General features: G+C 40.4%; 1 protein-coding gene across 4 annotated transcripts in view; it reads right to left on the bottom strand.

Moving 5' to 3' along the window:
* The window catches only part of TRIO (trio Rho guanine nucleotide exchange factor), a 394,215-nt gene that overhangs the window by 287,920 nt on the left and 93,978 nt on the right, over positions 1-12,317 (bottom strand). For all 4 annotated transcript variants that reach the window (XR_016442705.1, XM_090049848.1, XM_090049849.1 and 1 more), the window contains one exon: positions 1,500-1,574. Coding sequence is in view for 3 of the 4 variants with exons in the window: in XM_090049848.1 (XP_089905974.1) it covers positions 1,500-1,574 (75 nt within the window). In the remaining variant the exon portion in view is untranslated. The remainder of the gene's footprint in view (positions 1-1,499; positions 1,575-12,317) is intronic.

Below are 12,317 nucleotides of genomic sequence, written 5' to 3'. Positions count from 1 at the left end.
TGCTGTAGGAAAGGCATCAATTTGGCAGAGCGCCTGCCTGACTTCTCAACTTTTTAAAGCTGTATGACTGAAAAAGTCTTCTCAATCATGCTTTTGGCCAAGTGCCAGAGTTACTCACTGATATAAGCTTATTCTACTTATATCATGATGTATAAAATGTGTGGCATGTGACAATCAAAACAGGCCCCCACCCTTATATGCTTGCTATTTAGGCTTAAGAATTATTTTTACTTCAACTTCAGAAGGAGGGACTAGAGGACTAAAGATGCCTAACAGGACATTAAGCTTTTCACCCACTACAGCTAAAGGGTTTTAGTACTGGGAGAAATAAGTTCCCTCTCCCGTTTGTGGAGGACCAAAGTTAAGATAGGATGGCAAAACAAGGCCAACCTTGTTCCAAAGAACTCCCCCGAAATGCCAAGAACAGCAAATGAGACATGGTTTGGAGTGCAGTCCTAAACTCCCTGAAGTTCACTCAAATTGTCTGCTCTATCTTGGCAAGCTTTAGGGTTCAGAAATCCAAGACCTGGGGGCAGCCAAGTTTCAAAAATAATTTGTTCAATGCTCCACAGTGTGCATCAAGTCAAGAGTTCTTGTAATCTTAGATTTAGCATTTCATTAACTATTTCTGCTTCCTACATAAGATGCAAGTACTGTGATCTAAACTCTTGACTAGCAAAAAAACAAAACCATTGATGCAAGCACACAGTGCCAATACGCAGCATCATAATTTGAGGGATCATTCTAGATACTGAATACTTACAGATCGTTTTAGTTCTGTAGTTTTATTGATACTATTAACCTAAGTGCTGTGCTGAGCCCCTGTTTATGGGCTGCTGATTAACCTTAAGAGCATTTAGTTCATAATTCAGAGCCTTAATTCAGTTCACAGGAGTAAGCCCATTCAGCAGTCTTTTAAAGGATACTTAGTAGCACACAGAATAATTATTGTGGTGTTCCTAAATCTAAACTATAGTTGTAGCCCACCCCTGCACCTTATAGACTAAAGTACACTGAATGCACGTTGTAAGCAGGAGACGATACAGGATCAAACATTTCTTTACAATGCAAAGATCAGGTCTCCATTAACACAATGAGACTTAGTATCATTTCTTCACCAGGCAGTGCCACAGAGTTAATGGTCCAACACAAAACTCCGGAATAAGAACTTGTACCATTTGTCCAATTTTTCAGGAAGACAACACACAAAACTAATGAAACAACAAAGACAAGATGAAGGAAAAATTATGTACTAAGCAACAGGAAAGAGCCAAGCATTTGTTGAACAAAAAAGGGATACAATATCCTCTTAATGGCATAAGGTTCAGGTTTTTACCAATATCAAGTCTATTCTTATTCTAGAGAGGATGGGGCATCCAGTTATTTATCTATTAGACAGGTCTTGTCCGATTTCCTGTACAATTGGTAAAAGGTATTTGATTTATCATGGTCATACAACTTAAGTGACAACATATCCATTGAAAAGGAAACAACTTTACCTGACAGGTATGCAACTTTTTCCTTTAAGATTGGCAATACTTCCATAGCCTTCATTTCATCATTTTTGCGAAACCCTGGAATAAATGTATGTAACAAGCATGTTAATCAAGGGTTGAAGAGCAATGCATGAAGACTTTCAAATGCCTTTTAAATTAATCAATAAAATATTTTTTGTACTCAGCGTAGTTTCTAGCCTACAACTCTAATAGCATCAGAAGAAGTAGCATCATTTCAATATACAACTATAATAGTATCATTTGTTAAATGTCCTAAAAAATAGCATAAACTTATCTTAATTTCTATCCAAACATTTTAATAAAACAATGCCACCTCTTGAAAAAACCTGCATGGGACTAGCCCTCCTAGCAGATTAGTTAAATAAGCCCTCAAATAGAGTAAAGCTTTTCAAAAGCAGATAAAATTAATACAATAATTCTTATTATAAAATTGTAGTCCCAAACCTTGTTTTTACTTCTTTTCCTAGCAGATACAGATCTAGTTTCACAACCTGCCTTCAAGGGAGTCACCTACACACTACTTTCCACAGCATTTTTAAAAACAGTTCAGTGCATTAGCAAAATGTGCCTAGAAATAAAGGCTTTTCCTTATCAGACTTCATGACATCTTTCCTTATTATACTTCATCTGTAGAACATGAGCAAGCTCTCTGGCAAAAAGAATATCCATTTATTTCCACCTTTTAATGCTAGACATCAATTAAAAAGCAGGTTTTTAACTGATCTAAAAGACTAGGAAATTCCAGCTATGCCATAAATGACCACTTTGTTAGTTGCCTTTTGAGTAACATTTTACTGCTTCTCTCTCATTCACTGAGACACTTCATTGTTGCAAACCCAACCAAAAAAAAAAAAAATCACTCACACCCACATGCGCACACACATGCATGTCAAAATCTACACTGTGTACACACGTTTAAATCACCCAGGACAACTCTTCCAGGTTTGTTTTCATGAGAGATAAATTGACCTGTACAGAAGTTCAGAGAAGCAAAGAGCCTGCAGTGCGGACACTCAGATGACATGGGTTCCTAGAACACACAACCCATACAGCTTTTCAAGCTTTTTTTTTTTTTTTTTTTTTTTTTTTTTTTTTTTTTTTTTTTTACAGTGAATGCAGGCAGGTATTGTCAGTAAGGGAAGGTAGGAGCATGGTCTGTGCTGTATAGAATCTTCCAGCCTCCCCCCCCGCTTGTGCTGTGTTGAAGTCTAGCTAAGACTGGGCAGGGTACACTTGTATGCCTCCCAGCGCCTAAGTGCCCCAGTGCAATTCAGGCAGGGAACAAGTTAGAAGCAGAACATGCCTTCTGAGGGCTTCAACCACTGGGCTTTTCTGGTCCAAAGCACACAGGGAGCATGTTTTGCTCTCTGCTTGGCTGGGAATAACACACACTCTCCTTTCCTCCCTTTTGGAATCGGGAGGGAAAAGCAGCAAAGCACGCTGGCTGCTTGTACAAAAGTTGTCTCCCCAGAGAGATATCTTCCAAGGATCCACTTCACTCAGACTGTTAACAAGTTATTTTTCTCCCAGAGTGGCCCCTTTTTCTCTGGGAGAAAATTACAAACTTTTGTACTTTACACTTGTGGTTTCTCCTGCAAGAGCAGGAACTCTCTCTGGAGAAACTGAATGTCTGTCCAAGCCCCTAGTTGTATGCCTTAAGCCTCAATTTGAGTAGATACTCAAGGATCATCTATCTACCTTAACAAGTCTGCCCTTCAGCAACAGAATCCAACTGGAACCAGAGAAAATACCAGGTTTTAACCCGAATGAGAGATCTACCTGTCCTATGTACTGAACTGAAAATTAGGTTACCAGTTTAGATACAGGTTCAGCATTTGTTAAACTAGCTACTGTATATATTTCCATTATGAAATACAACAGTCTAATATGCATATGATTTGTATGAAAAAAATCCAGTACAATGAGAAGAAAATGTGAATGGTGGAACAATACCAATTCAGTCCACTTCTTTTATTAACCTGTTGCATTCCACTCTGTTCCTGTAAGTTAAAACCTATAAGTTAAAACCTACTCAAATCAATCCTGACCACTCAAGTTTGCTCATCTCTGAATAGCGCCTTATAGTCTATTCATCAGCACTTAGTGAACACACAACCACACTGTACTATACTGCCTGTGCTTCATTATATTTCACTTCTTAAATATTATGGCAATTCAGATTTAAAATTGTGGGGGGAGGGATGATGAAGGAGAGAAACAGAAGAAAACACCAAAATTCTGGGATAAATACTTCCAATATAAAACCACATACAAAAAAAAAAAATCATCTGTTTGTTAGGAGTGGGGAATCAAAGATCTATTCAGTCTCGTTAGGAAAATGAGCTGACAACACACAGAGGCACACTAAGCAAAAATCATCTGAGAAGGATACTACACTTATTTAAAAAGAAAAAAAGAGGAATTACATACCAAACATAAGCAACTACACCATCCGTGTATTCTGATGAATTTACTGCCAGTAACACATTTTTGGCTGCATGTTCACAATTAAGGCAGCTACAGAAACGACTGAAGCCATGTTACTGGATGCCTGCCTAGGTTTAGTCACAGAAACTGGAAGACCAATTCAGCTAAAATGAGGATTGTGGATTCTGTGCATTTGCTGACCACCTTCTGGAAGGCCTGAATACAAAGTTTACAATGCATGCCAAAAGCATGCAAAGCAATATTATCAGTACAGCAACTACTACTCAGGTGAGAATTAAAGAAAATAAAGCAGACATATTTTCAGAAGCACCTGTGAATATTCTATTATAAAAGCCTAAGTCTGTCTGTCCATCATGCTTTATTCATACTCTGATTGGCTCACAGAAACCAGCAATCAGAGTGCTCCAAGCATGGGGAGCACTGCCACGATTCCAAGTGGCACCAAGGACTGGACAGAGGCAGAACAGCAGCAACATGGGGTGTTAGGTGGCAGCACTCCAACCAAGCCCCCTCCCCGCTCCCTGGCATTCTTGATGGGCAATTGGCTAGTTTAAAATATCAGTAGTTTTTCACTCTGCTCCTACATATAGAAGAATCACTCCACAGCCCAACTATGCTACAACAAGTAATGTCAGAAGAAGGATACTAAGAACAGATGATAACTAGAGACTGGGTTCTGCTGCTTCTGCTTCCTGAATAAAAAGGAAATGGAACATTCTTTCAGGAAAGTGCTCTAGAAGAAACAGAAAAGGAGCAGAATGCTTTGATTCTTATTTTTTTAAAAGCTAAACTACGTTCATCTGTGGCAGTCCAGGGTCTAACACTGAAACAAGTTTGATGCTCCGCCCATGTCCAGCAGCTTGTATAAAAATCCTCAAAAGGAACAGACAATCTGACATGCTCTTGAAGTCTGACTTGTCTGTAAAAGTGGAGAAACCAAACAGCATCTCAATTGCTTCAATAACTCAAATTAAAACCCCCATTGCTTGAGCAATTTATAGAGCTCAAGAATTTTCTCCTGGGATAAGGTCACCTTAAACTACCAGCTCTCTTGTGACAGACGCAAATGGAGTACCAAACATGATCATTGCACTGATTACTACAGAAGTTCCAAAAAGAGCCTTGAATATGACAAGTCCATTACTGACTTACCTACTGAAAACGTGGGGAAAAAACCCAATGAAAAAACATCTTTTGGAGAGAGAAAAAAAAAAAAAAAAATCACTCACATATCCTGATCCTACATATCAAAGCTACTGTCAAAACAAAAGTGAAGACCAATTTTCTTTAACCAAGAAATATAGCTGAAAATGGAAATACTTCAGAGTGTAAACTGAAAAGAATGTCATAGAACCTATGTTAGACGAGCAGGTGAGAACATAAAAGATGGACTTTTCAACTTCAAATTTTTCTTAAAGCTGGTAAAATCTCCAAAAATACATCTGACCTAGGGACAGAAATTACACATAAAATGATAGAAGTGATCAGAAGCTGATTCAAATCTGTAACTCAACAGAAGTTCAGTGCACATAAACTGTTCTCAAAATGGCTGAAACTGGTTTACGATAACCTTGGATGGATCAGACTTATCTGACTTAGGTTAAATCACCTGAACTTTTGAACTTCTATCCTAGATCGCTGCCAAACTCAAGTTAACTCACAGTCCCCCAGCATCCTAGAATGCTTTGCACCTCTCCTGCAACCCCCCACCCCCCGCAAGGTAGGTGGCCTAGCCTTGGCCCAAGCCATCTGCTCCAGCTCTAATGCCTCCTGGCTTCTGGCCTGGGCCACTGCAGGCATATGGCTGTATTTCCAGAATCAGAAGTGAATTTCTGTTCACTTGCTCATCAGTACAATCTACGTAGCTTAGATTAACCTACAAAGATTGAATCAATTCAGCCTTGGGCTTCTTGACTATCTGTACTTAGTCATGATGACAATTTTTAAAAAAGGAAAAAAAGAACTGAGATAATTATTCATAAGACACTTCAATAAGGAAGTAAACGTATTAAATTACTAAGAACATCATAAAACTGTCATACTCAAGCTGCATTAAAAAAAAAACTGGCAAAAATTGGATTAGCAGTTCCAGCAACATATACATGAGTAACAAATGTTTTTAGGCCTCAGAGTTAGTTACCCAATCATTATAGCAGTCCAATATGACAGAGAATATATTAGATTTTATTTCAGTGTGCTCCAATAAACTGTCCAGAAAAAATGAGTGATTTATTTGATAAAGCAAAAGCCATTAGAAGCTCATATACAGTTAAAAAATAAATCAATATTCAAAGACAACCGTTTCACCATTGTTTCCTTTTAAAAAAAATAATTTCCACTAGCACTGATATTTTAGTTTAATCAGTTAAAACTGTAGCCCAAACCAGTGAATATCTTGTGGTGACTTAAACTGAAAATAAACATTTGGTGCTATGGCAACTAAAAAGCTGAGTATGGTGGCAAAAGAGGGATTTCATCTGGGGAAGCTACACTAGCTCTCTACAAAAGCCCAGCCAGCAGAAACTCTATTCCATTGGCATAGCTGCATCCAGGTAACCAAACTTATTTCCTACATTACTTATTTCCCCTTCTACCCTAGCGTACACTAAGCCTTAGGCATATGATCAATTCCACTGACTTTTAAAGGGGATTCTAAAGTGAAGAACTTGATTAAGCCTCTTGCTAAACCAAAGCTATGCTGACTTCATGAATTGAAGCTTTTACTGAAAGGCTAACCAACCTCTGCTCCTTTAAAGACTTATTTGCATACTATTCCACCAAGATCAGGAATAATGAAAGAAAACAACAGCTCGGTTATACTGGAGGGAGGGGTTATTGGAAGAGTGTAGGTGTCTTGATATTTTCATTTCCAATTGTGCAATAATGAAAAACATACAAGCATAGGCAACCCCTTAGAAAATATTTTTTTTAAATTATGCTCCTACAAAACATTTGTGATTGTGAAGGTTTAGTAAGGCTACATTATTTAAAAAGTCATTGAATACACTCAAGAGACGTTCCAAAAATATCTGCAACAATCTCTACACAGCTCAGCAACCTCTGAGCCAGCAGTCTTTATCACACGCTAATGCAGGTGATGTCATCCTTTCAGACCCAGCCAATCTGCAGTTCCTGCTGCTGTCTTTTTCACTGCAGTGCCTGCAGTATTTACAGGATTTCGAAAATGAAGAGGTGGCACCGTATTTGAGCTAACAAAAGGTTTGAGTTGCAGAAGTAATCCTCTGTTACCTACACAGAAAGCTTAAACTGAAGGATGGATTTGTATGGCAAAAAAGGTATTTGAATGAGGTCAGGATTATGATTAGGAAGTTTAAACAGCATGAAACAATAACATTTGCATCACTATAGCATAGTATGGACTTAAAACATACAATAAACAGTCTACAGCAATTTTTCACGACTTTATCAGCTTAACAGAGCCATGTGCATCTGAATTTCACCTTAAGTAAAATTCCTCAAAGAAAAACAATTTGGATGGCTTTACTGCCACCTTTTCTTACTTTTATAAAAACAAATTTAAATTTGTGGGTTTTTACTGCCAAAATTGTAGATGCATTTACCAGTAAATTATCGCTTATTTGTAGCTTTACATTAGGGGTGTGCGAAGAAAGCCCTACTCAATTTGGATTCGGCTCAAATCAGGGACAGCGATTTGATTAATTGATTAGGATCACTGTCCTTGATTCGATACAGCTAAATCTGAAGATTTGATGCTGCTTTGGACAATCAGTGATTCAAACAGACAGCTTTAAATGTTTTTTCTTTATAGCTCAAGGTACCAGCGTGGCTCATGAAAGCTGAGGTGGATGGAGCATCCCACAGGATTGCAGGGCCCTCCATGTGCTCAGCAGTGGACCCAGAACCGGACCAGAATTACTTCCGGTCCACTTTCAGGTCCGCTGGGGAGCATGCTGGGGGGATGCCCCATGCCCCCCACCGGCTCGGCGATCGGTCATGGGCAACCCCAGGTGCCCCCCCAGACCCAGGAGGCACCAGTTGCTGAGCCGAGGAGGTACAGGGGGCCCCCCAGTGCACTCTCCGGCAGACCCAGAAGTGCTTCTGGTTCACTTCTGGCTCTGTCGCCAAGCGCACTCAGGAACTCCCCATGCTCCTGTGGGACACTCCATGCGCCTGCTACATAAAGGTATGTAGATAAAACTTTTATAGCTGTGCCTATGTCCGAATCGTCTAATCTTTCTGAATCAATTCAGACGGTTCCAATTCGATTCAGAGAGATTAAAAAAGGATCCTCTGATTCAATTTTGATTCAGCGATTCGGTCATTGAATCAAACCAAATCGAATTAGGGATCGAAGCTTGGTACAGCCCTACTTTACATCGATTCAGTATGACCCCTTGTACTATATTTGATAAGTGGCATGCAGTCTGAGTATTTGGATGGCTATCAAGGTCTTTATGTAGCAGGAACCCCTTATTATTATTATTTTTTTGTGGTCCCTTAAGCCACACTAGGCAACTTTTATTTTATTTGAAATATAACATTTAACAGAACAAAACCAAACAATTATCCAAAGGTAGAAACTGAAAAATAACTGAAAAAGGCTTAATGATCCAAGTACCACACTCCCTAAACTACATAATCTTAACTGATGTATTGCAAAATGGACAGGGAACCTGAAGTTTCAAAGCAATCACTGAAATACCTATAACTTTGTCATCTTTTGGCACATTTGGATGAAAACAGCAGGGATAGCAGCCCCTTCTGAGGGCATGAAACCTGCCAGGTTTCAAGGAGATAGGTGCAGGGGGGGTGTTCTGTTTCTGGGAAACTGCACTTCAAACTGTTCAAAGCAAAACTTGTGTTGTGTTTGTGTTAAGGCAGAGCAGGGTGATAACAGCAGGGATGGCAGCCTGTAATGGGGGGGCCCTTCCTGGTGCCAGTTAGATCTCAGCCCGCCCACCTGTTTCTGGACCTACCACCTGTCCTTCTTTCTCCTGCCATGCCCTGACAGAAAACCAATTTGGATATTACCCAGGCAGGAGGATGCCCATTTAGGTGTCTAGAGGCGACATCCATTCTGCAGCTCCATAGCTCCCCTACACTGCAGTCCAGGCCTCTCAGATTACATCCTTCACCCGCTACAGCTGTGGTCCCATCTCTGTGAACTCTGGCTCCCTCTTAGGTCCTGGGCCTGCCTTCAGGCCAATCGGAATTCCGAGCCTCTTGTTCTGGGCATTCCTCATGATAGGCCCCTGGCCCTTTGACCCCTGGCCCCAGCATGGATAAGTTGAGGGTACCTCCGATATATTTTATTAGACCAACGGAATAACTGAAGAAATACATCTTAGCAAGCTTTTGGGTTTAAAAACCCTTCATCAGGCTGAGGAAGCATCTGCAGTTGGTGTGTGTGCTCTTCCTGGATAGAATGAATGCTAAAGAAGCCAGAGGCAAGAAAGCCAGCCACTGAAAATGTAAATTGAGGCATCAGGGGGTAAGAGACAGGCTGGGGTGGGGAGGAAGGGAGATTTAGCAGGTAAAAGTAGAAAGGTGCCTGGGGAGTCAGGCAGGTTATAGTGTGTCATAAATCCAGTATCTATCTATATTGAGTCCATGAGTTTCTGTATATAGGAGGCTGATGAAGTGAAATTCATAAGAAAAATGGCGGATCCAGACAGCAGCTGGACTCCATTTCCCAGCAGCCCCTGCCCTCATGGCTGGGACTGGTCTCCATGAAGACCTCAGATACACCTGCGCTGTGATAGTGCAAGGCTAGGGTTGCCACAGAGACTGGTCCCCGCCGCACTGACAAGGTACGTGGCAGAGCAGGAGGCTGCTCTGGAGCCGCTGGGATCTTGCGGCAGCGGCAGCTTGGTCTGGGGCCAGGGCAGAGCCATGCTCTGCAGCCTACACGCTCTGGACAGGGGCACACAGGTAGTGCTCAGGGTTCACAGCTATGCTCTGGCCTCGGACCAAGCTGCCCCTGCTGCAAGATCCCAGTTCCAGAGCAGCCCCCTACCCTGTCCTACTGCGCACCCGGCCAGCATGGCTGGGGTTGGTCTCCATGGTGACACCAGCCCTGCGCTATCACAGCACAGGTGTGGCTGGAGTCTTCATGGAGACTGGTTCCAGCCACGTGGGCAAGGGCTGCTGGGAAATGGAGGCTGGCTGCTGGCTCAGTGCCCTTGAAGTGTAATTTAAAATCACAAGTCTCTTAAATTTATTTAGTTATAGCTTTTTTTCCACTGTGCATTAATCAAAAAGGAAGGTTGCTTAGTATAAGAGTAACCAATAACTCTTCCAATACACTGATGTCCAATAAATTAAACAATTTCCATGAGGGCTGCACTAATTTACTTGCGTGTGTTTGTTTGTCACATGAAGTCCTGCATGCCGACGGACAAAGTGTCATAACTGTGCAAGGGATGAGTGACTGAAGAAATGGATAGTAGCAAGAGCAACAACCAAGATAAGCAGTGGAGAGGTTGCAAGACTGTAATATTTTGTGATGGGTGAGTAAACAAGCCTGACAAGAGCTGATTCAGATAAAAAAAAAATGCAATTACCTCAGTGCTCTTGAAGTGACCTAAAAATTGAGGGTATTCTTTTAGAAGCTGTTGAGGAAAAGAAATCCAACATGCCTGACTGTGATGCATCGGGTGAAATTTAGGGGTGCTTTTTCATTAAAATACTTGTCTTATGGTTACAGGTAAATAAATATGCATATTAAAAACTATATGTGGATGACAAAAAATTATAATAGAAATATATCTGACCAGCCACAGATAAAGAAATGCTAAGATGCCTATAGTAGGTGCTCTGCTTTTTGAAAAATGCTTAAGTCATCTTAGTCATTGCATATAAAGTATGGCATATTATGTTCATCAGTTTTGAGAAGGGGGGGGGAATCTAGCGGGGGGGGGTTTTATGGCCTTCATGACCTTTTAAATACAGCTTCTTTTCTAAGCTTCAGGGTAACAAAAAGATGGGATAAGAATGGTCTCAAAAGGCTTGTTAATTCCAGCTTCAAGGTACCTCTAACTGAGATTTAAGGAAGGGAAACGTGCATTTGTGGATACCTTTTGAAAAGACCATTAAAACTGAGGGAAACGGCTCTCTCGCTAGTACATGTACTGAAATACATCTTCTAGGATTTACTATTCAGCAGGTTTGGTAAAATTCTATCTAGCAATAAGATTTTTTTATCACGCTCTTCTAGCTCATGGTTTTGGATCTTAATTTGGAGATAAACCTGCAGCATAAAGGAAGATAAAGAAATAAATTTGTTATTTTCTGGCAAATGAAATGGTCTGAAAATTCTCATACTAGTGTTTCTCTCATACATTCTCATTTCTAGTGTTTTTTATAGATTTCCTGGATTAATTTTCCATTTAGAGTTGAGCACATCTAACAGCTGGATAACTATTTTGGTTTTTGACCATGTCCAGCCAAATATACTGGATATAGCTATGAAGAAGATATAGCCACCTTCATTTTTAACAGTAGCATAAATGGCTGGTATTTTAGCCTGGGAACTCAAGTGAGTATTGAGATGCAATTATGTTGCTCTGGAAATTTTCTTCCCAGATCAAAGATAAGACGCATTACGGTGAAAGATCTTGCCTTGTAATTGCCTTAAGCTGTTCTGGTTTTGTATGTCGCTGAAATTTGTCTTTAGGGAAGTTTCCAAACACTGCATTAACTGGAAGTATGAAGTAAACCAGCTGATTAAACTGTACTTGGAAAAATTAGCCATGGAATGCAACATGGCCTTGGATGTTGGCTTTATGTACTGGCTTACCGTATCAAAACCCCATTGAGGTGCAGCACAATAAAATGCAGCAACAAAGTGGGAGAAGACCTTAAAAGAAGGTGCTCAGCAGAGGAAAAGATAAGGAAGACGATTAAGAGCCTCATAAGTCAATGAATGAATGAAGTAATGAATATGTAAATGCGTTATTGAGATTCATGAAGGAAAGCAGGTAACTTCGGTTACAGTGAGTTCAACACTAATGGAGCCATTGGACTGGCCTTAAAAGTATCTGAAAAATAAATATTTGGGCCTCTGCTGTCTCTCTCAGCTTTTAAACAAGCACCCAGAATCTAATTATTGTTTCAGAAAGAAGCAGGGGCTGCATTACACCGTTGTACTGGTGGCACTGAAATGACTGAACTCTTGAAAAATTAGAAGTGGGTGTACCTGAACTGCAGCTGTCCAGGTCTAGTGGTCTGTGAATTATTGGGTGTCTGGAACCTACGTTAGCAATTCTTCTAGTTTTCCTTTTTGAGTAAAAGGCAAATAGGAGAAAAGAAAGTCACACAACATGAGTCACTATATTGCACTTGGGGGAATTTGCCTTAAATGTGCGTTTC

This window comes from Crocodylus siamensis, chromosome 5 (genome assembly GCF_052110815.1).
Source record: "Crocodylus siamensis isolate JL-2025a chromosome 5, ASM5211081v1, whole genome shotgun sequence".
Lineage (NCBI taxonomy): Eukaryota > Metazoa > Chordata > Crocodylia > Crocodylidae > Crocodylus > Crocodylus siamensis.
Note: the sequence above shows the minus strand (reverse complement) of the source record. Positions and strands in the feature narration are given on the sequence as shown.